This window comes from Talpa europaea, assembly GCF_964194135.1.
Source record: "Talpa europaea genome assembly, chromosome: X".
NCBI lineage: Eukaryota > Metazoa > Chordata > Mammalia > Eulipotyphla > Talpidae > Talpa > Talpa europaea.
The window spans coordinates 36,299,009-36,324,713 of record NC_140081.1 but is presented as its reverse complement, the minus strand read 5'-3'; the positions used below and the strand labels follow the sequence as shown (position 1 = coordinate 36,324,713).

Genomic DNA, 25,705 nt, shown 5'->3' with positions numbered 1-25,705 from the left:
CTGGAAAAAGTTGGGAAGCAGATCTCCTCTAGAACCTCCAAAAAGAATACAACCCATGCCAACACTTTGATTATAGTCCAGTGAGACCTATGTTGGACTTATAACCTACAGAACTACAGTCACCCATCGGTATCTTCAGATTCCACACCCACACCTGTGGATCAAAAATACGTACTATGTAGTTAGGCCTATGATGGTTGTATCTATACTGAACATGTACAGATTTTTTTCTTGTCATTATTTCCTAAACAATATAGAGTAATAACTACTTACATAGCATTTATAGTATATTAGGTACTATAGGTAATCTAGAGATGATTTAAAGCATGTGGAAGACTATTCATAGGTTATATGCAAATACTATGTCCTTTTATGGGAGGGTCTTCAGCCACAGTCCAGGAACCAGTATCCCTGATACTGAGTGATGACTATAATAAATTTGTGTTGTTTTAAGCCCTTAAATTTGTAATAATCATTTATGGCAACAATGGAAAATAAAAACAGAACTCAAGAACAGGACCTACTTTTTTTTTTTTTCATGCATTTTTTCAATCATTTTTGCACAATGTATGCATTTTAATCTTGGTTATATTCCCCATACAATTCCCACCCCCCTTATTTTGACCCTGATTCCTCCTCCTCTCCCTCCCTGTAGTGTGTCTCTGGTTTATAGCTGCTTGTTGATTTTGATTTTTACTTTATTATAATTAGGCTTTTTCATAGTCCCTTATTTAGGTTTCCTAAATTCCTGCTATGAGTGAGACCATCCGGTATTTTTCTTTTTCTTTCTGCCTTATTTCACTGAGCATGATTCCTTCCAGCTTCACCCATGTTGCTGCAAATTGCATGAGTTTATTTTTTTGATTGCTGAGTAGTATTCCATTGTGTATATGTACCACGTATTCTTGATCCAGTCATCTATTTTTAGGCATTTGATTGTTTCCATAGCTTAGCTATTGTAAATAGTGATGCTATAAACATAGGGGTGCAGGTGCCCTTTTGAATTAATGATTCTGTGTCCACTGAGAAAATACCTTGAATGGAATTGCTGGATCATATGGAAGCTCCATCTTTAGCAGTTTGAGGAATCTCCAAACAGCTTTCCATGGTGGTTGGACCAGTTTGCACTCCCATCAGCAATGTAGGAGAATTCCTTTTTCTCTACATCCTTGCCAGCATTTGTTGTAGTTAGATTTTTTAATATGTGCCATTCTCCCTGGTGTAAAATGGTATCTCATTGTAGTTTTGATTCGCATTTCCCTGATTACAAGTGATGCTGAACATTTTTTCATATGCCTGTTGGCCATTTGCATTTCCTCTTTGGAGAAGTTTCTTTTTAGCTCTTCTGACCATTTTTTGACTTTGTTTTTGTTGAGTCTTTTCAGCTCTTTGTAAGATTTTGTGAGCAGTCAGTCCTTTATCATTTGTGTTGTATGCAAAAATTTTCTCCTAATCTGTGGGTGTCCCTTTGTTTTGGTTACTGTCTCTTTTGCTGTACAGAACTCTTTAATTTGATGTAGTCCCACCTGTTTATCTTTGCCTTCACTATCACTGCTTTGGGTAATGAGTCTTTAAAGATGTTGCTGAGGTGTGTGTCATGTAGTGTTTCGCCTGTATTTCCTTCTATTTTTTATGGTTTCAGGTCTTATGTCTAGTTCCTTAATCCATTTTGAGTTGGTTTTTGTGCATGGCATGAGGAGTAGTAAGCTTCATTCTTTTGCATATAGCGACCCAGTTTTCGCAGCATCATTTATTGAAAAAACTTTCTTTGCTCCTTTGCGTATTCTTTGCTCTTTGTCAAAGATTACTTGACCGCAAATCTGTGGGTTTATTTCTAGATTTTTTATTTGGTTCCATTGGTCTGTGTGTCTGTTCTTATGCCAATAACATGCAGTATTGATTATTATGGCTTTGTAGTATAGTTTGAAGTCTGGGATTGCAGTGCCTCCATTCCCTTATTTTTTTTTTTTCAGGAGAGCTTTGGCTATTCAGAGTTTTAGATGGCTCCATATGAATTTCAAAAATATTTGTTCTATTTCTTTGAAAAATGTCTTTGAAATTTTTATTGGAATAGCAGTGAATCTATAAATTGCTTTTGGTAGAATGGCCATTTTGATAATGTTAATTCTTCCAACCCATGAGCAGGGAATGTCTTTCCATTTCTTTGTGTCTTCTTCTATTTGTTTTAACAGTGTTTTATAGTTTTCTTTTTTGTTAGGTTTATTCCCAAGTATTTGATTTTTTTTTTGTTTCAATAATGAAAGGGATGGTTTTCCTGATTTCTTCTTCTTCAGATTTATTGTTTCTGTATAGGAAGGCTACTGATTTTTTTTAGTTCATTTTGTATCCTGCTACTTTACTAAACTGATAGTTTAATTAGTTTTTCTGTAGAGTTTTTGGGGTTCTCTATGTCTATTATTAAATCATCTGCAAATAGTGATAGTTTGACTTCTTCCTTCCCTATTTGGATTCCCTGTATGTTCTTCTCTTGTCTTATGGCTAGGACTTCCAGTATTATAATGAAAAGCAGTGGTGAGAGTGGACATCCCTGTCTTGTTCCAGATCTTAATGGAAATGCTTTCAACTTTTCACCATTGAGAATGATATTGGCTATGGACTTGTCATATATCGCCTCTATGATGTTGCGGTATGTTCCTTGTATACTGAGAATTTCAAGAGCCTTTTTCATAAATGGGTGTTGTACTTTGTCAAAAGCTTTCATAGCATCTGTTGATATTATCATATGGTTTTTATATTTCTTTTTGTTGATGTGTTGGATAACAATGATTGATTTTGAATGTTGAACCATTCTTGGGTCCCTGGAATAAATCCTATTTGGTCATGGTGAATTTTCTTATGGATACATTGTTGGATTCTGATAGCTAAAACTTTGTTGAGGATTTTTGCATCAGTGTTCATTAGAGAGATTGGCCTGTAGTTTTCTCTTTTTCTGTTTTCCTTGTTTGGTTTTGGTATTAGTGTAATGTTGGCTTCATAGAACATGTTAGGTATATCTCTTCCATCTCAATTTTTGAAGGAGTTTATGAAGGATAGGCACTAATTCATTTCTGAATGTTTGGTACAATTCATTTGTAAATCCATCTGGTCCTGGGCTTTTGTTTTTGGGGAGGGTTTTTTTTTGCCATTTCAATTCCACTGCTTGTAATTGGTCTGTTTAGGTGTTCTATTTATTCTTTTTCTAGCTTTGGGTGATTGTAGAGTTGTAGGAATTTGTCCATATCTTCCAGATTGTTGAGTTTGTTTGCATATAACTGTCCATAGTAGTTTCTGATCATTCATTTGATGTCTGCAGTGTCTGTTGTGATTTCTCATCTTTCATTTGTGATCCTATTACTTTGTGCTTTCTCCCATTATTCCTTTGTGAGCCTAGCTAGGGATTTGTCTATTTTATTTATTTTTTTGAAGAACCAACTTTTGATTTTATTGATTGATTGGATTTTTTTTAGTTTCTATTTCATTTATTTCTGCTTTGATTTTTATTATTTCTTTTCTTCTACTGGTTTTAGGGTTTTTATGTTCTTTTTCTAGTTCTTTGAGTTGTGTGATTTGATTGTTTCTTCGAGTTCTTTCTTGTTTCTTGATGTAAGCCTCTATTGCTATATATTTTCCTCTTATTGCTCCTTGAGCTGCATCCCATACAGTTAGGAAATTGGTGTCCTCCTTGTCATTCTACTCAAAGTATTTTTTAAGTTCTTTGATCTCCTCATTAGTCCAGTGGTATTCTAGTAGTATGGGTTTCAATCTCCATGAGGTAGTAGGGTTCCTTGCCTTCTTTTTATGGTTTATTTCTAGTTTGATGCCTTCATGGTCAGAGAAGATGGTTAGTATCATTTCAGTCTTGGTGTATCTGTTGATGTTTGTCTTGTGTCCCAGTATGTGATCAATCCTGGAGAATGATCCGTGTGCACTTGAAAAAAAATGTGTACTCAGATATTTGGGGGGTAGTGTTCTATAGATGTCTGTTAAGCCCATGAGCTCTAGATCCTTATTTAGAGCTTTAGTGTCCTTACTTATTTTTTGTCTCATTGATCTATCCATTGTTGATAGCTGTGTGTTGAAGTCTCCTACTACATATGTGCTTTCTCTGATGTCTGTTTTCAGAGATGATAATAGTTGCCTGACATATTTTGGTGCTTCATCATTTGGTGAGTATATGTTAATGAGTGTTATTTCTTATTGAATTATTGTCCTCTTGATCGTAATGTAGTGACCTTTGGGGTCTCTTTTTACCTTTTTGAGTTTCAAATCTATTTTGTCTGATATAAGTATAGCTGTTCCTGCCTTCTAATTTGGTCCTTTTGCTTGTAGGATTGTTTTCCATCCTTTTACTTTGAGTCTGTCTTTATCTTTTGTAGTTAAATGTGTTTCCTGGAGACAGCAAAAGGTTGGGTTTTGTTTCTTAATCCAGCCTGTGACTCTGTGTCTTTTTATTGAAGCATTTAGTCCATTTACATTTAGAGTTAATAATGATATGTTAGTGTCTGTATTTGCCATTTTGTTTGTCTTTTCTCTGGTTTTATTTATTTTTTAATTAATATTTTTTTGTCTCGTTTCGTTCTTATTCATCCCTCTCTTTGTTTTCGCTTTAGGACTCATTGTAGTAATTTTTGGAGTGGGGCTTTAGTTGTAATGAAATTCCAGAGTTTCTGTTTATCTGGGAAGGCCCTTATTCTTTTTTCATAGAAGAAGGAAAGCTTTGTGGGATAGAGTATTCTTCATTGGCATTTGTTGTCTTGGAGTTTGTTGTCTGTGTCTCTCCACTCTTCTTGCCCATAGTGTTTCTTCAGGGAAGTCTGATGTCAGCCTGATTGGTTTTCCTTTGTATGTTATCTGTTTCGTCCCTCTTGACAGCTTCATTGTTTTTTCCTTGTCTTGGATTCTTGAGAGCTTTACTGTTATGTGTCTTGCTGTTTTTTTTCCACTCATCTTGGAGGTTTGGTGTTCTTCTTTCATGTCTATTTTTAGCTCCTTCTTCATGTTTGGGAAGTTCTCTTCAGTTATTTCCTTGAATATTTTCTCTGTTCCTAGGTCTCTCTCCTCTCCTTCTGGGATTCCTATAACTCTTATATTTCCTTTCCTCATGGAGTCAGATGGTTCCCAAAGTCTTTCTTCATTCTTTTTCCTTTTTACTTCTCTTTCCTTTTCTGTTTCGGTTCTTTTTATTTCTGCATCTTTGAGAGTACTTATTCGTTCTTCCATTTCATCTATTTTGCTTTCACTGCTTTTCCCAGAGTTCCTTAGTTCCTCCATTAATCCTTTGATGTCCTGCATTTCTTTCACTTCCCTCTTTAGGGATTCAATTTAATTCTTCTCATCGTTGATTATTTTTCCATTATCATTGTTTTCCTTTATGACTTCTTTCAGGTTTTTAATCATGGCAATTTTATTTTTTTAAAGATTTATTTATTTTATTTATACAAGAACCGGGGTACAGGCCAGATTCGCGAGAGGATGAGAGGATTCACCAGAGACAGAGTGGGGGACAGAACAGGCAGACTGATGAAATACACTGCTGAGGGGAGCAGCAGGCAATTCAGGATCGGTCTGCCACGACATGTGGGACCCTCACCGGCAGGCCAGGATTGAACTGGCTTCACAGAGTTGCCCTCAACTGCCTGCACCACCAGGGGTGGCCCATCATGGCAATTTTTTTTTTTTTTTGTGGGACCCTTGCCGGCGGCCCGGGAACGAACCAGTGCTGCAGAGGCTGCGGGCAGCCTCGCAGCCCAGCGCTCAACCGCTGCGCCACCAAGGGAGGCCCCCATCATGGCAATTTTAAATTCTCTATCTGGAAGGCTCAGAAGTTTTTACTAGTCACAGTTGTTGTGTTCTGGTGGGTGATTTCTTTTTGTGGTATGTCTGCTCCTTAAGGATTTTCTTGGTTGTTTGTAGTTTTACTTCTCCCTGCTGCTTGTTTTCTAATTTGACCTATGTGTTGGGACAACTGTGTCGCTGGTACTGGCTGGCATTTTTTTGATGTGCCCCTCCTGGGGTGTTGGAAACTCGTGGTCCAATCGAATCCAAAACTGTTATACCAGAAGTCCAGTAGAGCAGTGGTACTATAAATATGTTAGTGGTCGCTGTCACAGTAAATCTCCTCCTTCTATATTTGTTTAATTCCATAGGTGTGTCTTGCAGTCCCACAGACTGCCCTGGCCATGGCTGGATCACCCACTGGGCTCCAAATTGCTGGATCCCCCTCTGGGGTCCGCCTGGCATTCAGGCAGAGCCTGGCTTGTGGGGGCTTTTCAGCTCACCTGTGGCTGTGGGGGCAGCCCTTTTCTAGTTCCACGCAGTCTAGGTGGGTTCCAGACGTGAAGATCCCTGGTCTAAAATGGCGAGTCTGGAGGGAACGTCCCTGGGCCTGTGGTCTCCCCAGGCAATGGTTGGATCACCCTCTGGGCTCCAATTGGTGGCGAGATGGGGCCTGGCTTGTGGGGACTTTTCAGCTCACCTCTGGCTGTGGGGCCAGCCCTTTAAGAACAGGACCTACTTTGATGATTCTCATAAAAGTATTGAACTGAAGGGTAGACTTGGATTGAGGGCAGTTTTGGGACTTTAGCCGCAGAAGCATGTTTACTTTCAGTTTAATGCTCTACCATTAATTGCTATACTTAGCTTTATTCAGTTTTGTTCCCAAATAACATGTTCTTTTTATGTAGTTTTGTTTCTTCCCGATGTCTTTGACTTATGATCCTAAAGCATATTTTCACTTTCAAGTTACTGCTTAAATGTGCTTTGTCAGATTACAGATAGGAAATTTGATTGTCCCTTTTCATCTTTTTCCTGCCAAGAAATGGGTCAGAGGCCATTGCCTGGCCTACGGGTTATGCTCATCTCCAGAGTCTGTTTTCTGTAATTGTCAATCTATCAGTATTGATGCTATCAGCTAGAAATGCCTGGGAGCACTCACCTAGGCTTGTATTATTTATGGTGAATCCCCCACAGATATTTCCCCCAAAGAAACCAGTGTTAGGGCTAGACAGGCCCTGTGATTCTTTTTGTGATTTCAATATACACCTCAGCAACAACCATTAGAAAACTTTGAAAAATAAGGTTAGTTATCCTTAAAAAAAATCATGTGAATAAATTTAAGATCTAATTGGCTTTATTAAACACTTCCTGAATCAGGCAGAATCCAGGCTGATTTTACTTTTGAAAGAGGCTGAAATTATAGTTAGGGTAGGTATTCAGTCTCAGTGGGGCTTGGACTGAAAGATAAAACATAAGAGCTGTGATAAGAGTGCTGGAAGAGAAAAGCAGCGTCACAGTATTCAAAAGGTCACATAACTTGTTAACCAGAGCTTTCTAAAAGAGAAACTTCAAGGTGGGCAGCCTGACAGAAGCTTAATGTTAGACATAATATTTTTAAAAATGCTTATAGTCAGGTGCTTACGTTATGATACCTCTTTCTAATTATCCGTAGCTAGAGGTGTGATTTCTCATGATAAAAACAAGCCTTTGAGACTGGTTTTGACTAAGAACAAGTCTTTGAGATTCTTCAAGTTATTTTATGTTATGCAGTTAGGTGTCTCTTAATGAAGAAGATATGAGAAATGCATCCGTAGATGATTTCATCATTGTGTAAACACAACATTAGCAATGTTTTTTTGTACGCTTAGGAGCCATGATGAACAAAACAACATGAGATTAAATCAAGCACAAGAGAAAACAATGCTATCAAGATATGCTGTAAACACCAGCTACACGAGGCTGCTGCTGATCTAAAACGCTCTGACTTTATGAAAGCTATACCATCACTAGGCAGTAGGAATTTTGGGACTTCCATCCTATATGTTGTCCATCATTGATCAAAATGTCGTTATGCAGTGCATGACTATAATAGCTTGTTTCTTTATATTGCTGAGTAATATTCCATGGTGTTGAAGGACATTTGGTATCTAGTGTTGTGTTTTATGAATAAAACTGCTGTAAATATTCATGTACAACTTTTTGGCTGACATAGCTATTCAGTTTATTTCGGTAGCATACCCAGAAATAAGATGTATGGTATGTATACTTAAATATTTTAAGAAACTACCAAGGTTTCCGAAGTAACTATAATTTTCTATTTCTATCAGCAACATATGAGACAACCAGTTTCTCTGCATGCTCTTCAGTATTTGGTACTATCAGTACTCTTTATTTTAACCTATCTAACATCATGATTTTTAACCTATAACGTCATGATTTTAATTTCTGTTTTCCCTAATGGTTAGTGATTTTTAACATATATTTCTTGTGCTTCTTTGGGATCCATATATCCTCTTTGATGAAAAGCCTATTCAAGTCTTTTGTAATATTTTTGATAACCTGTTTTATTTGTAATTGAAATTTTTATTGAGACAAGTGTGGATTTTCATTTAGATGAAGAAATAATACAGAAAATACTGCATACCTTCTACCCTGTTAACCCCAAAGTTTATATTCTTGTGTCTTAAAAAATTAAGTTTTTAGGGCCTCCCCGGTGGCGCAGCGGTTGAGCGCTGGGCTGTGAGGCTGCCCGCAGCCTCTGCAGTGCCGGTTCGATCCCTGGCCGCTGGGTGAGGGTCCCACATGGTGCGCAGACCTCTCCTGACACCCGCTGCTCCCCTCAGCAGTGCATTTCGTCAGTCTGCCTGTTCTGATCTCCGCTCTGGCTCTGGTGGATTCTCTCACACTCCCGTGCTTCTGACTGTACCTAGTGCTTACATAAATAAATAAATAAATCTTTTTTTTTAAAAAAAAAAGTTTTTGGTTTCATATGCTTGAGTTTCAAAAGTTTTTTTTTCTATATTATAGATAAAAATCTTCCCTGGGACATATGGTCTGTAAATATATCCTACCAGTATGTAACATGTCCTTATATTCTTTTTTTTCATATTTTTTAAAGTTTATTTTTATTTTTTTTATTTTTTTCTATAAATTTTATTTTTATATTCCCCCATACAATTGCAAACCCCGAATTCCGACCCCAATCCCTCCCCTCCCACCCCCCAAAAAGTGTATCTGGTTCATAGTTTTTTGTTGATTTTGATTTTCACTTTCTTATAGTTATTCATTTTCCTGGTCCCTTATTTAAGTTTTCTAGATTCCTGCTATGAATGAGACCATCCGGTATTTTTCTTTTTCTTTTTGGCTTATTTCGCTGAGCATGATCCCTTCCAGCGCCATCCATGTTGCTGCAAAATGCATGTGTTTATCTTTTTTGAATGCTGAGTAATATTCCATGGTAGATATGTACCACATCTTCTTGATCCAGTCATCTATTTTTGGGCATTTGGGCTGTTTCCAAAGCTTAACTATTGTAAATAGTGCTGCTATAAACATAGGGGTGCAGGTGTTCTTTGGAATTGATGTTTCTGTTTCCTTTGGGTAAATACCTAGGAGTGGAATTGCTGGATCATATGGAAGCTCTATGTTTAGTAGGTCCAGAAATCTCCACACAGCTCTCCATAGTGGTTGGGCCAGTTTGCACTCCCACCAATTGTGTAGAAGAGTTCCTTTTTCTCCACAACCTCGCCAACATATGTTGTTGCTAGTTTTTTTAATATGTGCCATTCTCACTGGTGTAAGATGGTATCTCATGGTAGTTTTGATTTGCATTTCCCTGATTACAAGTGATGTTGAACATTTTTTCATATGTCTGTTGGCCATTTGCATTTCCTCTTCAGAGAAGTTTCTTTTTAGCTCTTCTGCCCATTTTTTGAATGGATTATTTTCTTTGTTGTTGCAGAGTCTCATCAGCTCTTTGCAGATTTTTATGATCAGTCCTTTGTCATTAGTGTTGGGTGCAAAAATGTTCTCCCAGTTGGTGGGGTTTCTCTTTGTTTTTGTTGTTGTCTCTTTTGCTGTGCAGAAGCTCTTTAATTTGATGTAGTCCCAGCTGTTTATCTTTGCCTTCACTATCACTCCTTTGGGTGATGTGTCTGTAAAGATGTCTTTGATATGCAAATCACGCAGTGTTTCGCCTATATTTCCTTCTATGTATTTTATGGTTTCAGGTCTTATATCTAGTTCTTTCATCCATTTTGAGTTGATTTTTGTGTATGGTGTGAGATAGTGGTCAAGCTTCATTCTTTTGCATGTAGCAACCCAGTTTTCCCAGCACCAGTTATTGAACAAACTTTCTTTGCTCCATTGCATAGTCTTGGCTCCTTTGTCAAAGATTAGTTGAGCATAAATCTGTGGGTTTATTTCTGGATTTTCTATTCGATTCCATTGGTCTGTATGTCTGTTCTTGTTCCAATACCATACTTGTTTACATATAACTGTTCATAGTAGTTACTGATTATTCTTTTGATTTCTGCTGTGTCCGTTGTGATTTCTCCTCTTTCATTTATGATCCTATTTATTTGTGCTTTCTCCCTTTTTTCCTTTGTGAGCCTGGCTAGGGGTTTGTCTATTTTATTGATTTTTTCAAAGAACCAGCTCTTGGTTTCATTGATCTTTTGGATTGTTTTTTTAGTTTCAATTACATTTATTTCTGCTTTGGTTTTTATTATTTCTTTTCTTCTATTGGTTTTGGGGGTTTTTTTGTTGTTCTTTTTCTAGATCTCTGAGCTTCGAGATTAGGTTGATTCTTTGAGTTCTTTCTTGTTTTTTGATGTGAGCTTCTATTGCTATATATTTTCCTCTTATTACTGCTTTTGCTGCATTCCATACATTTAGGATATTGGTGTCCTCCTTGTCATTCAATTAAAAGAAATTTTTAATTTCTTCTTTGATCTCCTCGTTAGTCCAGTGGTCTTCCAGTAATGTGGTTTTTAATCTCCATGAGGTAGGATAGTTCCTTGCCTTCTTTTTATGGTTTATTTCTAGTTTGATGCCTTCATCGTCAGAAAAGATGGTTGGTATGATTTCAATCTTGGTGTATCTGTTGATGTTTGTCTTGTGCCCCAGTATGTGATCGATCCTGGAGAATGATCCATGTGCGCTTGAGAAAAAAGTGTACTCCATTTCTTTTTTGGGTTTAGTATTCTATAGATGTCTGTTAAGCCCAAATGCTCTAGGTCCCTATTTAGAGCTTTAGTTTCTTTACTTATTTTTTGTCTTGTTGATCTATCCATTGTTGATAGTGGTGTGTCGAAGTCTCCCATGACGTATGTGTTTTCTCTGATGTCTGTTTTCAGAAGAACAACAGTTGTCTGATATATTTCGGTGCTCCTTCGTTTGGTGCGTATATGTTAATGAGTGTTATTTCTTCTTGAAGTATTGTCCCCTTGATCATAATGTAGTGACCATTGGGTTCTCTTTTTATTTTTTTGAGTTTGAAGTCTGTTTTATCTGATATATGTATAGCTGTTCCTGCTTTCTTTTTTGGTCCATTTGCTTGTAGGATTGTTTTCCATCCTTTAACTTTGAGCCTATTTTTATCTTTTGTAGCTAAATGTGTTTCCTGGAGACAGCAAAAGGTTGGGTTTTGTTTCTTAATCCAGGCTGCAACTCTGTGTCTTTTTATTGAAGAGTTTAGTCCATTTACATTTAGAGTTAATATTGATATGTTAGCATCTTTATTTGCCATTGTGTTTGTCTTTCCTTTGATTTTATTTATTTATTCTTTTAATAACTTTTTTTTTTGGTCTTCTTTCATTGTTATTCATCCCTCTGAGGTTCTGGCTTTAGGATTCCTTGTATTATTTTTTGGAGTGGGGGTTTAGTCGTAATGAAATTCCAGAGTTTCTGTTTGTCTGGGAAGGTCCTTATTCTTTCTTCATAGAGGAAGGAGAGCTTTGCGGGATAGAGTATTCTTGGTTGGCATACGATTTCTGGGAGTCTGTTGACTATGTCCCTCCACTCTCTCCTTGCCCGTAGTGTTTCTTCTGAGAAGTCTGATGTCAGTCTGATTGGTTTTCCTTTGAATGTTATCTGTTTCTTCCCTCTTGTCAGCTTCATTATTTTTTCCTTGTCCTGGATTCTTGGGAGCTTTACTATTATGTATCTTGCTGTATTTTTCCTTTTGTCGTGGAAGTTTGGTGTACTTCTTGCTTCTTGTATATCAATTTTCAGCTCCTTCTTCACATTTGGGAAGTTCTCTTCAATTATCTCTTTGAATATTTTCTCTGTTCCTACATCTCTCTCCTCTCCTTCTGGTATTCCTATAACTCTTATATTTCCTTTCCTCATGGAATCAGATAGTTCGCGAAGTCTTTCTTCTCTCTTTTTCCTTCGTACTTCGCTTTCCTTTTCTGTTTTGGTTCTTTTTATTTCTGTGTCTTCAAGAGAACTTATTCATTCTTCCATTTTATCTATTCTGCTTTCATTGCTTTTCCCAGAGTTCTTTAGTGCCTCCATTAATTCTTTGATCTCCTGCATTTCTTTTACTTCCCTCTTTAGGGTCTCAATTTCATTCTTCTGATCATTGATTATTTTCCCTTTATCATTGTTTTCCTTTATGACTTCTGTCACTTTTTTAATCATGGGAATTTTAAATTCTCTTTCTTGAAGGTTTAGAAGTTCTTCCAAGTTACTGTCTTTGCAATCTCGGGGGTGGTTTTCTTTTTGTGGTGTGCTTTTTTCCTGAGGAGTTGCTAGGTTGCGAGTGGTTCTTCTACTCCCTACTGTCTGTTTTCTAATTTGTCGTATGCATTGGGACACTGTGTTGGTGGGACTGGCCGGAATCTTGGGTGAACTTCTCCACTCCCCTCTGGCTCCTCCAGGAGCCATCTGTCGGTTTCTAGCAGTCTTTACTGAAGAAAGGTCCCTGTTCTAAAATGCTGATGCGGGGACACACTCCCCTGCGTGCCTGGTCTGCCCCGGTGGTGGGTTTCTGCTCCCCCTCTCGGCTTAGACTGCAAGCCAGAAGGGGCCTCGCTTGGGCGAACTTCCCCGCTCACCTCTGGCTCCTGAGGGAGCCTTCTGCTTGTTTCAGGCAGTCTATACTGAAGAAATGTCTCTGTTCTAAAATGGCGATGCGGGGCGCACTCCCTGCGTGCCCAGTCTGCCCCAGTGGTGGGTTCCCACCCCCCCTCTGGGCTTGGACTGAAGGCCAGAAGGGGCCTGGCGTGTGCGAACTTCCCAGCTCACATCTGGCTCCTCAGGGAGCCTACCGCTGGTTTCAGGCAGTCTTTACTGAAGAAATGTCCCTGTTCTAAAATGGAGTTGTGGGACATACTCCCTGCACGTCCGGTCTCAGGCACACTCTTCTGCCCCAGCCGTGGGTGCCTGCTCCCCCTCTGGGCTCAGATTGCTGGTCGGAAGTGGCCTGGCATGGGCTAACTTCCCAGCTCACCACTGGCTCCTCCGGGAGCCTTCTGCTGGTTTCAAGCAGTCTTTACTGAAGAAAGGTCCCTGTTCTATGGGGTGTTGGTGATTTTTTTTTCTGGTCGCTAGGTGGCGCCAGAGATCTCTCCTAGTGTCCTTGGGGAGCTGTTTTTTTCACCTCGTGGAACAGGGAACAGAGTGGGAATGGTGGGGAAAACCTCAACGGCTTTGGGGTGCTGTGTCTGCCTTGTGCCCCACCATCGTGGGAAACCCATGCCCCGAATTTCGTGCCCCAGGTCTCAGTTCCAAAGCCCTCAGGTCCAGGACGCGGGCTGTAGCCCAGTTCAGTGTCCGCAGAAATGGCGCCTTTTGCACCCCGCTCCTGTGTCTGGGCGCCTGGTTTCTGATTACTCAGTGAGGGACTTTCACCTCAGTGAGGGCCCCTGCGTGTCTCCCCGCAAGCCTAGGTCGCAGGCGTGGGGACATGGGCAGCTGTGATCCGTGTTTGCTTTTCATCGCGCCGCTTTTCCGCACAAGCTTACCGGCTGGCCTGGGGCTGTGTGTAGGTTTCCGGGGGTCTTTTATATATGTGCCATTCTTACTGGTGTAAAGATACTCACTGTCATTTCTATAGTACTTTATATTTTGGTCTTATTCCCTAGTTGCCTGCTAAATTTACTATTTAGAATTCTCAAATAGCTGCTCTGTGCATTCTGTCTAGCTTTTATGGATGAACTAAATATGTGAAGCTTGTTTGCCTTATATTAGTACAGCTTCTACTGTCTCTCTGCTCAGTTTTTTTTTTTTTTTTTTAGCCCTGAATTTTACTTTTAAGACTGGCTTCCTGAGAGGGAAGGCCCTTATATCTGCTAATGCTCAGCCATTGATAAGTCAGAAGTTACACTCAAACACCTCAAACCAGAAGGGCTTACACTTTCTGTTCAGGGATCTGTGTGCAGTCTGAGCTCATTCAAACTGCAGGCCATTTTCTAATCTGACCCATGTTTTACTTACCTCTGAGATCTCTTCATGTCCTCTTTGCATGTTCAGGCATTGTCAGTGATGTGTATTTGGTTTGGGCTCTCAAGTGTCTGTCATGCATGTGACAGTTTTCCAGTTAACATGAGATATGTGGAGAATTGATGGAGCCTCCTGTGGCTTTCTCACTTTCCTGATCTCCCTGTTAACTGCAGGCTAATGTAGCTATTGTTTCTAAAGCTCCAAATCTAGTGAGTTTCCCCATATTAACAGCAACTGCAAAGTTAGTTTTCTCAGCCTGCCTTGCCTGCCTTATTGCACAGATGGTCAAATATAATTTGGATAGGGAGTATTGGGAGCTTCCCTGGGCAAAAATACCACAAATTATGCTGTTCTTACCTGAAGTTAAGTAATTTTCATGAATAAATGCTTCTGGTTTGTTGTATGTCTTTAGAAAAATTCCAATTTTGCTGAAATGGTTGTTTCTGAGAGTTTTGTCCAGTTTTATTATTGCATTTGAAGAAGCATATATGCTAATTTCCTCAAGTTTAAAAATTTTTGGCAGTTACCACAGCTTATCTATACAATTTGCTGTAAAATAATGTGTCTGATAACACATAATTAAATATTTAAGTTTAATAAATGAGATAATTTTTGCTTAACAAAAATAAATAAGATAGTCCGTTTGCAAAGACAACTATGATTTCCAAAGACTTTGCCACCTAAACAAGTTGAAAACCCATTGTTGTTAGTATGAAGAGATGATTCAAGTTTGTATTCTTCTTTGAGCATAGTGAAAACAGCATTTAACTGATATCAATCTGGTGACAATATAATGAATGAATTTGCTAAAGCCTGGGAATGAATACATTTGGAATATCATTACAATCATAGCAGTTCATGTATGAGATGATTAAGATCTTAGAGAATTATGGAAATTAAGGTAGACCATAGATGTTGTGTAGGATTAGTTGTCATGATGTGATGATGTACTGGGTATGTATGTGTTTGCAGAGAGGTCCAAAGTATCTGAGTCTGGCTGGCTTGGAGAAAATATAGTATCTTCAAATGAAATAGGTTATTTAGGTGAACTGTCATGCCAAGATACTCTTAGTGTATTGTTTTGAACAGGTTGTTGGTATCCAAGTTGAAAAGCACATGCCCAAAAATAGATGACTGGATCAAGAAGATGTGGTACATATATACCATGGAATATTACTCAGCATTCAAAAAAGATAAACACATGCAATTTGCAGCAACATGGATGGCGCTGGAAGGGATCATGCTCAGCAAAATAAGCCAGAAAGAAAAATAAAAATACTGGATGGTCTCACTCATAGCAGGAATCTAGAAAACTTAAATAAGGGACCAGGAAAATGAATAACTATAAGAAAGTGAAAATCAAAATCAACAAAAAATTGTGAACCAGAGACACTTTTTGGGGGGTGGGGGGCGGGAGGGGACGGATTGGGGTCAGAATGGGGGTTGCAATTGTATGGGGAATATAAAAATAAAATTTATTATTTAAAAAAAAGGGAAAAAATAAAATACTATTGATGGTGAGTTTTTTAAACTCTAGAAAAAATGATTATCAAAGTAATTTATGTAAAAAATACCAAATAAATCATGTGGGTGATTTTTCTAAGCAAAAAAAAAAAAAAAAAAAGAATTGGTTGTGAGATTGGGATTGAAAAGAGAAAGATTTGACATAGGAGATGGGAACCTTTACAGTTGGGTAATCACTGAACCTATCTGAATGGGCATAACCTAAGGGGAAGAAACAAAAATGAGCTTATTTTATTCATTTAATAAACTGTTTTTATTCGTTTAATCAACAGGTAACAAATATTAAAGAACACCCTGGAAGTTAACAAGTAATGTTACTACCTATCATAAAGCACATTTTTGAGTATTTCTTTCAGTGTGCATTGGTTGATTACTTCCTGGTTTCTGAACTTTAAGTGATCTTTTACAGTATTATATGAGCAACTTTTAAATGAAATATGTAAGTGAATGTACCTACCATGTGTAAAGCATAGATATTGAATATTTTTTTTTTCTTCTCAAAGGGCGCATTGTTCTTGGTAACTTTTGGAAAGGGTACGTGTGTGGCTCTTTCTGTTGCCTACTTAGTACTAGTCTTGCCTGTTTCATTTAAATACTTGTTCTGCTTTGTTACTTATTTCTTCTCCACTTGTTAGTTATTGTGCTACTAGTGTAGCATTCATCATTATCACCAATTGAGTGTTCAGGATCACTTGTTCCAACAGACTTGTACACAATAATTCTGTCATTGGGTTTTCCCTTGGTGCAGAAATGTTCTGAAATGAATGGCATTCAAACATAGCCCTATGCAACACATTTTTTTTTCAGAAACTAAAGAGAATGAGTGCAAAACACTCTTTAAGAGAAGCTGGATGGGCAAAAATGCTTGCCCTAATATATGTATGTTTTTTACTATTTTCTCCTTTTTACTTCTACTTGCTAACATTTTTCCAGAATAAGAATACAAATTAATAAGGCTTTAGCTCCAAAGTCATGTTCAGCTATATTGTGCTATTTGTCCCCTCACTGGGATTGACAGAGATGAGTGTGCAGAAGGATAACAGGAAAAAATATTTTTATTATAGGCTGATTTGTGTCTTTAGATTTTAAGTCTTAGATTTCCATTCTCATCACATGGAGAACAGTTTTTTACTGTACATTTCAATTATATGACTTAGAACACATAGTGCTGTTTTTTACCCCCACTACCATCTCTTATATCCCCTTGATCCTTTCTCTCTTCCCACTCATGCTTAACCTCAGAAACTTCACTTCATGTATTAATATCTGCTAACTGTTTTTCTTAGTCCAGAGTAATATTTTCCCCATACCTATCATGCCTTGAATTCATAGGGAATGGGTGCCAGCAGCTCAGGCTCCTTTCCATTGGTGCTCACAAAGTGTGCTTCTCCAGGTGGAACAGACAGGTGTTTCAACTGAAACCAAGTATCTTTCTCTTTGTCTTCCTTTTTTCCCTGACCATTTTCTTTCACGTGTTTCAGGTAGATTTCTTAGTTCTTAGAGTGCTTAATATGCTCAATATAAACATTAATTCTCTTGGCAAGAATCTTGCCCTTGTTTGTTTACAACAATGACTGTATTCTGGGTAACCTTATAGACACTTCCAGTTTTGCCATGGTAACATTTGTGGGGCATTCCTTTTTGAACAGTGCCCATTCCCTTGCTGTCTACAATATCACCTTTCTTGTTGATCTGCATTGCATGTGGCCAAAGGAACAACTCCATGTTTTCTAAAAGCCTAGAGAACACAGCTCATGCCTCTACTCTATCCCTTCGTATTTGTCATTCTGGCCAACTTCCTGGAAGATGACAGTTCTGGCTGAAAATGCTATTAGTTTTTATTACTATTTTACTTTGTCAAATCTTCTACTATGTAAATTTCCAATATTTCTCTTTGTCATCTGACTTTATTACACATAATTTCCTCAAACTCCTTACATTTTTTTCTGAAAATAGCAGCATTTTGTCTTTTCTTACAAATGAATAGTACTCCAATAGTGTAGATGATATCACATCTTCTTGAGGGGAGAACACTTTTTTCCTTCTTTTTCCTTTTGTATGTATATGAAAAGATGAATGTTAGCTGAATCTATTGTGATAATCATTTCATAATATATGTAAATCAAACCATCATACTGTACACCTTAAACTTATTCAGTGACATGTCGGTTATTTCTCAATAAAACTAGGAGGGAAATGGAAAGTAAGAATTCCAGAAACACTGGTATGCCATTTTGGTACATAATGATTGCCCAAAATTAGTAAACATATGAATATGTTCCAATTAATTTTCATTAAAAACTAAAGCAATTTTCACTAATAAATTTCCATTTAATATTTAATCTTCTTGGAGCTAACTTTCTTTAGTACAAGGTTCATAATCACAGACCATGTATAAGAAATTACTGAGATTATCATGTTCCTTTTTATTAAGTAACTTGCTCATACATATCCCAGATTATTGCATGAGTTGATATGGTACAATGAAAAGCACACTAATGTAACCATTAGGATTCCTGGGTTCTAGCCCTAACGAATAACATATAGCTTATTGCTATTTACCTTATGGTTTCTAGTCTTCTCTATGGATCCTAGTGTCTCTTCTATAAAGTAGGGTGATACCTATAACATAGGCCTGTTATAAATTTCAAAGAAGATAAAGAGAAGTAGTTTGAAAGTGTTAATATGGAAGGTTCTCACATTATCTTTTATATTTTATTTAATTTTTAAAAGTTAAAAATATGCCATAACAAATGTGTGATAAATTTTCATATTAAATTTCTGGAAAGGTTACTGTGCTTAAATTTTACAACTCTATTTCCTTTAATTCATTTTACACCTGTTCTGTAATTATTGGCTTGAAATCAGAAGAATTATAATTCTATGAATCTTTTCTATGAGAATAATTTGGTAAGCATGCATAATAGTACTAAATAATTTAAAGACAGTATCAGATTCAGATTAGAAAACTTTTCATTGATGGAAATATCTATAATTTATTTCTTTCATCTATTTGGATATCTTCAGCTCCAGAACACGTGAGTTAAAAAATTAAATGAGATTCTAGTTTTCTGAAGCTTGTTGAAGGTCAGTATGTTATATTGCTAGCAACTAGTTGTAAGAACAGTTCTGCTAGCAACTGGTTGTAAGAACACAAGCATGTCACTTTAGTTTTTCTGGGCCTCATTTCCTTATTATAAGAAGGTGATTTGGATTAGACTTCTAAGGTTCTTTCTACTTTTAACATTCTGTGATTTATTTTTAATTATAAGTGGAAACTGATGAAAAGATAAGGGTTGATTCTAATTTTGTTATAAATACTATTTATTATACTTGATTTATATCTAGCATGACCATATATTTTGCCATCCAAACAAGAAGAAACTTTTTAAAGTGAAAGGAATACTGTTAGTAATGACTCAAGAAACTTTTTAAAGTGAAAGGGGTACTGTTAGTAATGACTCAGGACTGTTCTAGATAGACTAGAATGTCTGGTTACCTTATCTGTACTCCCACACATTTTTCTGTTAACAATAAATTCAGTAAACACAAACTGGACACAGACAACTGGAACAAAGTTTATGAAGTAAGTTGCTTATACCTGATTCTCTTTTTTTGTGAGAACTAAAACCATAAAGTTTGTATTGTTTTTTTGTTAACATGAATTCTGTATTGTTTGCTGAAGAAGAATATCTATCAGTTTTAATTCCTCTTGATAGATTTTCTGTTTTTTATTATAGATCCACTGTGTGTAGAGAATAATGCAACATCATGTCAGCAATCCCCAGCTAGTAAAAAAGGGATGTTCACAGATGACTTACACAAGCTGGTGGATGACTGGACAAAGGAAACAGTAGGAAATTCTCTTATTAAGCCAAGTTTAAACCAACTTAAACAGAGTCAACACAAACTGGACACAGACAACTGGAACAAAGTTTATGAAGTAAGTTGCTTATACCTGATTCTCTTTTTTTATGAGAACTAAAACCATAAAATTTGATTCCTTTAGGCCATGGGCACAATCAGTATGAGAGAGTGGTGTGATTTGACAACATAAAGGCCTTTATTCTTGTCTAGATCATTATTTCTTTGAGAAAATTATCTTTTAGACCAGGGGTCATCAAACTTTCTGAGTAAGTAAATGAGTAAATATTTTCAAGCCATAATGTTGCAGCTGCTCACTTCTGTCATTCTAGTATACAGAAGCAGCCACAGATAATATGTAAATGAATGGGCATGGCTTTGTTCCATAAAACTCAATTCATAAAAAAAGAGGTGGTTGGCTAACCTTTGTTTTAGATTATTTATTGTACTTGAGAAAAAAACATCAAACATCAAAACAGAAAGCATCTGGAGTAAGAGTCAGTTCAATTCTATAGTTGCAAGAAGAGTTTGGGTTTTGAGGAACAGCTATCTAATGTTGTATATCAATATTCTTAGAACCAATAAAATGTCTTATTTGCCCACTATGAAAAAGAATTTCAGAGCTCTTTAAGCTAGACAATTATAAAAGGCATCTTAACTTTATAATGAGATGTTTAGTTAATTGCATATGGCCTTAGTCTGGTATACATGCCATTCAAATGTAGAAAGATGTCCATAGTGCATTCTAAAGTGGGAAGAAGGCAGACTTATAGAATATATATGTGTGTGGAATAAAAAGAATATATATGTATGTGTGTGTATACACATCTATGTATAGTATTTTTCTAGCATTACATACATTATATATATATACATATACATAGAAATAGGAAAAGCCATTAACAATTTGCTAAATGGTAGAATTTGGACCTTATTTGTACTTTTCTGTCTTTGAACTTTTTAAGTATTTCTTTTCAAAATGAGTAAGTCTATTAAAATGTGAATCAAGACTTAGAATCTAAACTCTTACATTTGACAAAGATATCTCTGTATGTGTGTGTTGTTCGTATACATGCTTGTGTGTGTATATATTGTTATTGCATATAGTTTGGTGAACAAAGTTTGAAAATGCATTTATTGTTAATGTTGAATAAAAATTTTCAATAGCTCTAGATTTCCCCAAACTAGTAAGCAGTGTATCTGCTTGCGGGGGGATGGGGCGGGGTATCTATTTATCTTACTCATGGCACAGATTTATGCATAGATTTATCACCATTGTAAAAATTGTAAGCCTTTACAGGCTTAAGTGTATGTGTGCTGCCAGTGAGAAATCCTCTGAGTACTGTGTAAATGGAGGCTTTTGTTGATTTATAGGAGTGTTGCTTATTGCAGTATAGTGGGAAATGTTTAACGGAAAAGTCAAAAATGGAATTTGAATGAAACTGGTGAAGGGTGTCCAGTGTCAGCTCAGTTATTTGCTTGTTTGTGCCTATTTGTACCTCAGTTTTCTTGACTTTAAAATAGGGATAATACTTTGCCCTGCAAGATTGTCGTGAGAATTAAATAACACCTATACAATATCTAGTACATAGTAGGGAGACTATATATCATGATTATTTTTATGTTCAGTTGATGATATCTTTGTGTGGAGAGTATCTCACTACCTAATGTTCTTGCATGTTACTGATCTCTAGCCTTACTTAGAAAATTTTGTCACAATTATGTGCCAGGTTCTTTACGGTATGCAAAGCCCCATGTCTAGGCACTGGGTTTGATGAACAAAAACAAGTATGTTCCCTATTCTCATGGAATTTATACTCTGGTGGGGCAGTTAGACACAGACTTTTATAGATATAAAATTGCAACTGTGATAAAGACTTCACAGGAGTGATATGAGATACCATGCAGTAAGGGAAATTTAACCTAGTAAAGGAAAGTCAAGGAAAGCTTCTCTGAGGTGATGGCTGAGTAGAGACCTGCAGGGTGGGTTGATGTTAACTAGGTTAAAAGAAGGAGAGACTATGATTCCAAGCAGAAAGGACAGTATATTCAAAGGCCTTGTCTGAGGAAAGGGAGCATGGAGGAACTGAAAGTAGGCCAGTACGGTTGAAGTGAAGAGAGCAGAAACATTTTGGTGCACAGGGAATCTAGGGAGGTGTAGTAGGTAGGGTCTTAAAAGTGGTGATACTAGGTATTTGACTTCATTTTAGGAAAAATGGATAGCCATTTTGAAATCTGCTTTTTGAAGCAATAAAAAAGGATTATTGGGAATAAGGGTAGATGTTGATAGGCGCCAGAGTAGTCCAAATAAAGGGGAGTTGAGATGAACAAAGGTGAAAAACTCCCCAAAGTGATTAGCAATAAAATGGATAAGACATATGGCAGGAATTATCAAGGTTAGGTTTCTAGCTGGTATAACAGGCACCAATTTCAGTGTATGACTCGCTGACATGGGGGATGTAAGCAGATAGTGTGTTTTGGTAGAAGAAATATCCTATGTTTGATTTTGGTCATTGGAATATGAGATACCTTTTAAATCTCCGAGAAAAGAATAACAAGCCATTACCAACTCAGTCTTTAAAAAAAAATCATACTGTTATTGTTTGTAAAATATGATCATCATAGAATTTACTCAGTGCAGAAAAGTACAAATTTTAAAATACTACCTTCAAGTAGATAGACATAATTTCAGGTATCTTTTTATTTCTACATATGGATGCATGGATATGACTAGAAAAATGTAAGCATACTAAATAATTATTAAATTTAGTTTTACCTTAACAGAACAAAAACACTGCTATGAAGAGATTGTTGAACTTTAAATAAATGTGTTTTGTTTGACCTCAAGATATTTTCATTCATTCTTGAGTCAAACAAAAAACATTTACCCTAACTTTAGTTTGAAACATTAGTTGAAAGTTTAATTGAAAGGGTTTTAGCTCGACCATTCAATTTAGAAGAATTTGGTACTGATACCAAGCTCTCCTTACAGTGAGAATTATTTACTTCCATTAGACTTACTATTCCCATGTGCCTAAAATTTAGTAATCCCTATACATATGCATATTCAAAATATCATACACTAAGAAGAATCAGACAATAATGTATTTTCTCAGCAGTGCCAAAAACATAATTGCCTTGAGTTTAAATTTCCAATAATATAATAGATATGTCAGATTTTAAAATTGCGATTATAAAGGGATTAGGAAGGTGACATTTATTGAGCACCTACTATACACCAATCTCTTTCCCCATGCCACACTAAATCATGCTTGTCTTTCTCCAAAGAATTATGCAGTAAAATGTGAACGGCGATTTAGCATGGACCTTGTAGTTAGCAGGAACTGTGTTCTAATCCTTGCTCATTGTGAACTTTCTTAGTGGTATTGAGTAATACCAATTTTGAGTGTCTATTTGCACATCTGAAAATATAAAGCTTGCAAGGGCAGTTATGAAGATGAAATGAAATAAGGTATGTAACTATGCTTAGTACACAGAAAGGTGAATACTGTGGTAGCTACTTATAGTAATAATAGGAGTAGTAAGCCAAACAGAATAGGAAGGAATATAGATGGGTAAAAACATCTACAAATAAACTGATCTTTTGTTTTTATTTTTTTATTAGAATACTCCATCTACTATGGGCTACACATCAACATGGATTTCTTCTCTGTCCCAAATCCGTGGAGCTGTCCCAACCTCTTTGCCACAAGGACTCCCACTCCCTTCATTTCCTGGGCCATTATCATCATATGGAATGCCCCATGTTTGTCAATATAATGCTGTGGGGGGACCAGGATATCCACTACAGTGGGTAGGGATTTCAGGAACACCACAACAGTCTGTAGCAATTCCTGCCCAATCTGGGGGAGTGTTACAGCCAGGGATGAATTTGCAGACGTTTCCAACTTCACCAGTGCAGAATCCATATACAATCCCTCCTGGTCCCAAATGAATCAGGGTAGATGATGAACAGGGAGACTTTTTCAGAATTACTTTCAGGACACCTAAGATATTAAACTTTCCTCTTGGGTTCTGCAATGATTTCCCCCATTTATGTTTACTTCCCACTGTATTTTTGTTGTTGTTGTTCCAATGTGGTATTTGATATAGCTCATCACTCTGTAGATCTGTGCAGATTGTATATAGAATACTGCACACTGAATGTTTTTTCACTTCAACTCCTATCCTCTTTGATACTTGATTTTTTAAAAATACCATTCAGAATGCTTTAATAAGCTCAACTTGAGTATTACCATTTCCAGGACATTCCCCATGCATTGCTCTGAAGCCCCCCTTTTTTACTGCTGCTATTTGCAGCTGGGTGATACTTTTCTTTAAAATGTATGAAAACAATTTAAGTTGATAGTCCCCAAATGTAGATGAAGTGAGACCTTTCAATAGCTGGAGTCTTATGGGAGTTTTCACATGTTTACCTTAGGTTTATCTTTCACAGAAGGCAGGGTAACTTGCTGCAGAAAATGTTTTGGTGTATGAAATTAGAATAACTTTGTCAACTAATATAGAACATGAACCCATTTTAATGTGATTTTCTTCCCGTCATCACAGCAGTGGAAGGAATGAAGTCTTGTTTTAGGTGAGACGGAGAGAAAGGAGAAAACAGAACTGTAACAGTTCCTTGATACTGCAGATACTGTAGCTGCCTTATGATTTGATAGTGATTCAAAGCAGCTAACTCCTTGTTTCTCATGTGCACACTACATTGTTTTTGAGCATTGAGAAGCATTGGTTTGGCATGCTTTCTTTTGTAAGGGAAATATGCAGCTGATATGAATCTCATTTGGGGGGAATCTTTGTATTTTTAAAAGAGATTCAAGTTATGCCTCTAACAGTCCATTCTTATTAAGTGAAATTTACTCGATACAATAGGTTTTATAGGTTTTGAGACTTACACATGAAATGCTGGCTTTACAGGGTTCTAAGAAATGTGGGGTATACACTATCCTTCAGTGAGATACTAGGCCCTCGAAGGATACTATATTACGTTACACTTAGCTTTTTTTCAATTACCATTTTTTAGTTGTTACAACTTCTTGTTAGTATCTATAGCAGCTTAGATAATTTTAGATCTTAGATAATTTTGGCAGCCTCTTTAGATTCTGAGAGAGATCACTGTCAAGTTGCACTTTACTGGGTTTTATCCAGTTTCAGGAAGAGGGGAGGCAATGTCAAAATATACACTTTTGGTTTTCAAGAAGGTTAACTGTAATAATCTCAAAAAGTTGGTTATAGAGTTACCTAATGCTCATTCCGTTAAACCCAACAGAATTCTTCAGTGGTATTTATCATACCATGTACACATGTTTAAAATATTTGCTTTCTACTCTGAAGATTTAAAAATACATATTTACCTAATAACAAGTTCTATTTACTGGTAAATATCAGCCAACATTTCTGTATAACAGATTTTCTTCCATATTCCTCTAAAAATGTTATTCCATAAGCTTGCCAGATAATGAGGAAAACTTAATGGGTGTACTTTTTTTTTCCACAGTCTACTTTGTGATATTCAATACCCTTTTTCAAAAACGTGTCTTATATGGCTTACCTAATGATCACACTCACCATCATAAAGATTCTATTGGTATCATTTGGGGCACCTAGGGCAGCATTTTGAGAATTGCTGTTGATGAGGTCCACATTTTTTTTGATTTTTGTTTTCATAAAATATACTGTGGTTTAGATGAGTTTTTCTAAATCTTATATAGAGATTATTCAAATTTCTTCTAAAGTATTGGTTTGCACGTTGAAGTGACTTGAGGCATCAGTATAATGCAAATGCTTGCAATGCAATGGTTTCCATGTGTACAAAAAACAATGCACCTAAAATCCATAATTCTTTAAAACTGCTCATGTTTCATTTTAAGAGTTGGCTTTGTATAAATTACATTGAAATGTACAACCTATAAAGTAAAAGTGCTGCAGGTTTTAAAACTCCTTCTCCTTTAGTCACAATCTTTTTAAACAGTGTACCCTAGGATGAAAAGAGCTCCATGGATGACATGCATAATTATGCTTAATAAATAAAATGGCTGTTCTACTCTATATGTCCCGCATTTTGCCACCACCTCTG

The 25,705-nt window shown here is 36.7% G+C and overlaps 1 protein-coding gene across 1 annotated transcript in view; it reads left to right on the top strand.

Moving 5' to 3' along the window:
- WNK3 (WNK lysine deficient protein kinase 3) overlaps nt 1-23,566 on the top strand; it is a gene marked incomplete at both ends in the record, with an annotated part of 180,415 nt that extends 156,849 nt beyond the window's left edge. Inside the window, 2 exons of the mRNA XM_084258456.1 lie at nt 19,488-19,690; nt 23,237-23,566. Coding sequence (XP_084114582.1) covers nt 19,488-19,690; nt 23,237-23,566 — 533 coding nt within the window. The remainder of the gene's footprint in view (nt 1-19,487; nt 19,691-23,236) is intronic.
- Between the last annotated feature and the right edge of the window lie 2,139 nt (nt 23,567-25,705).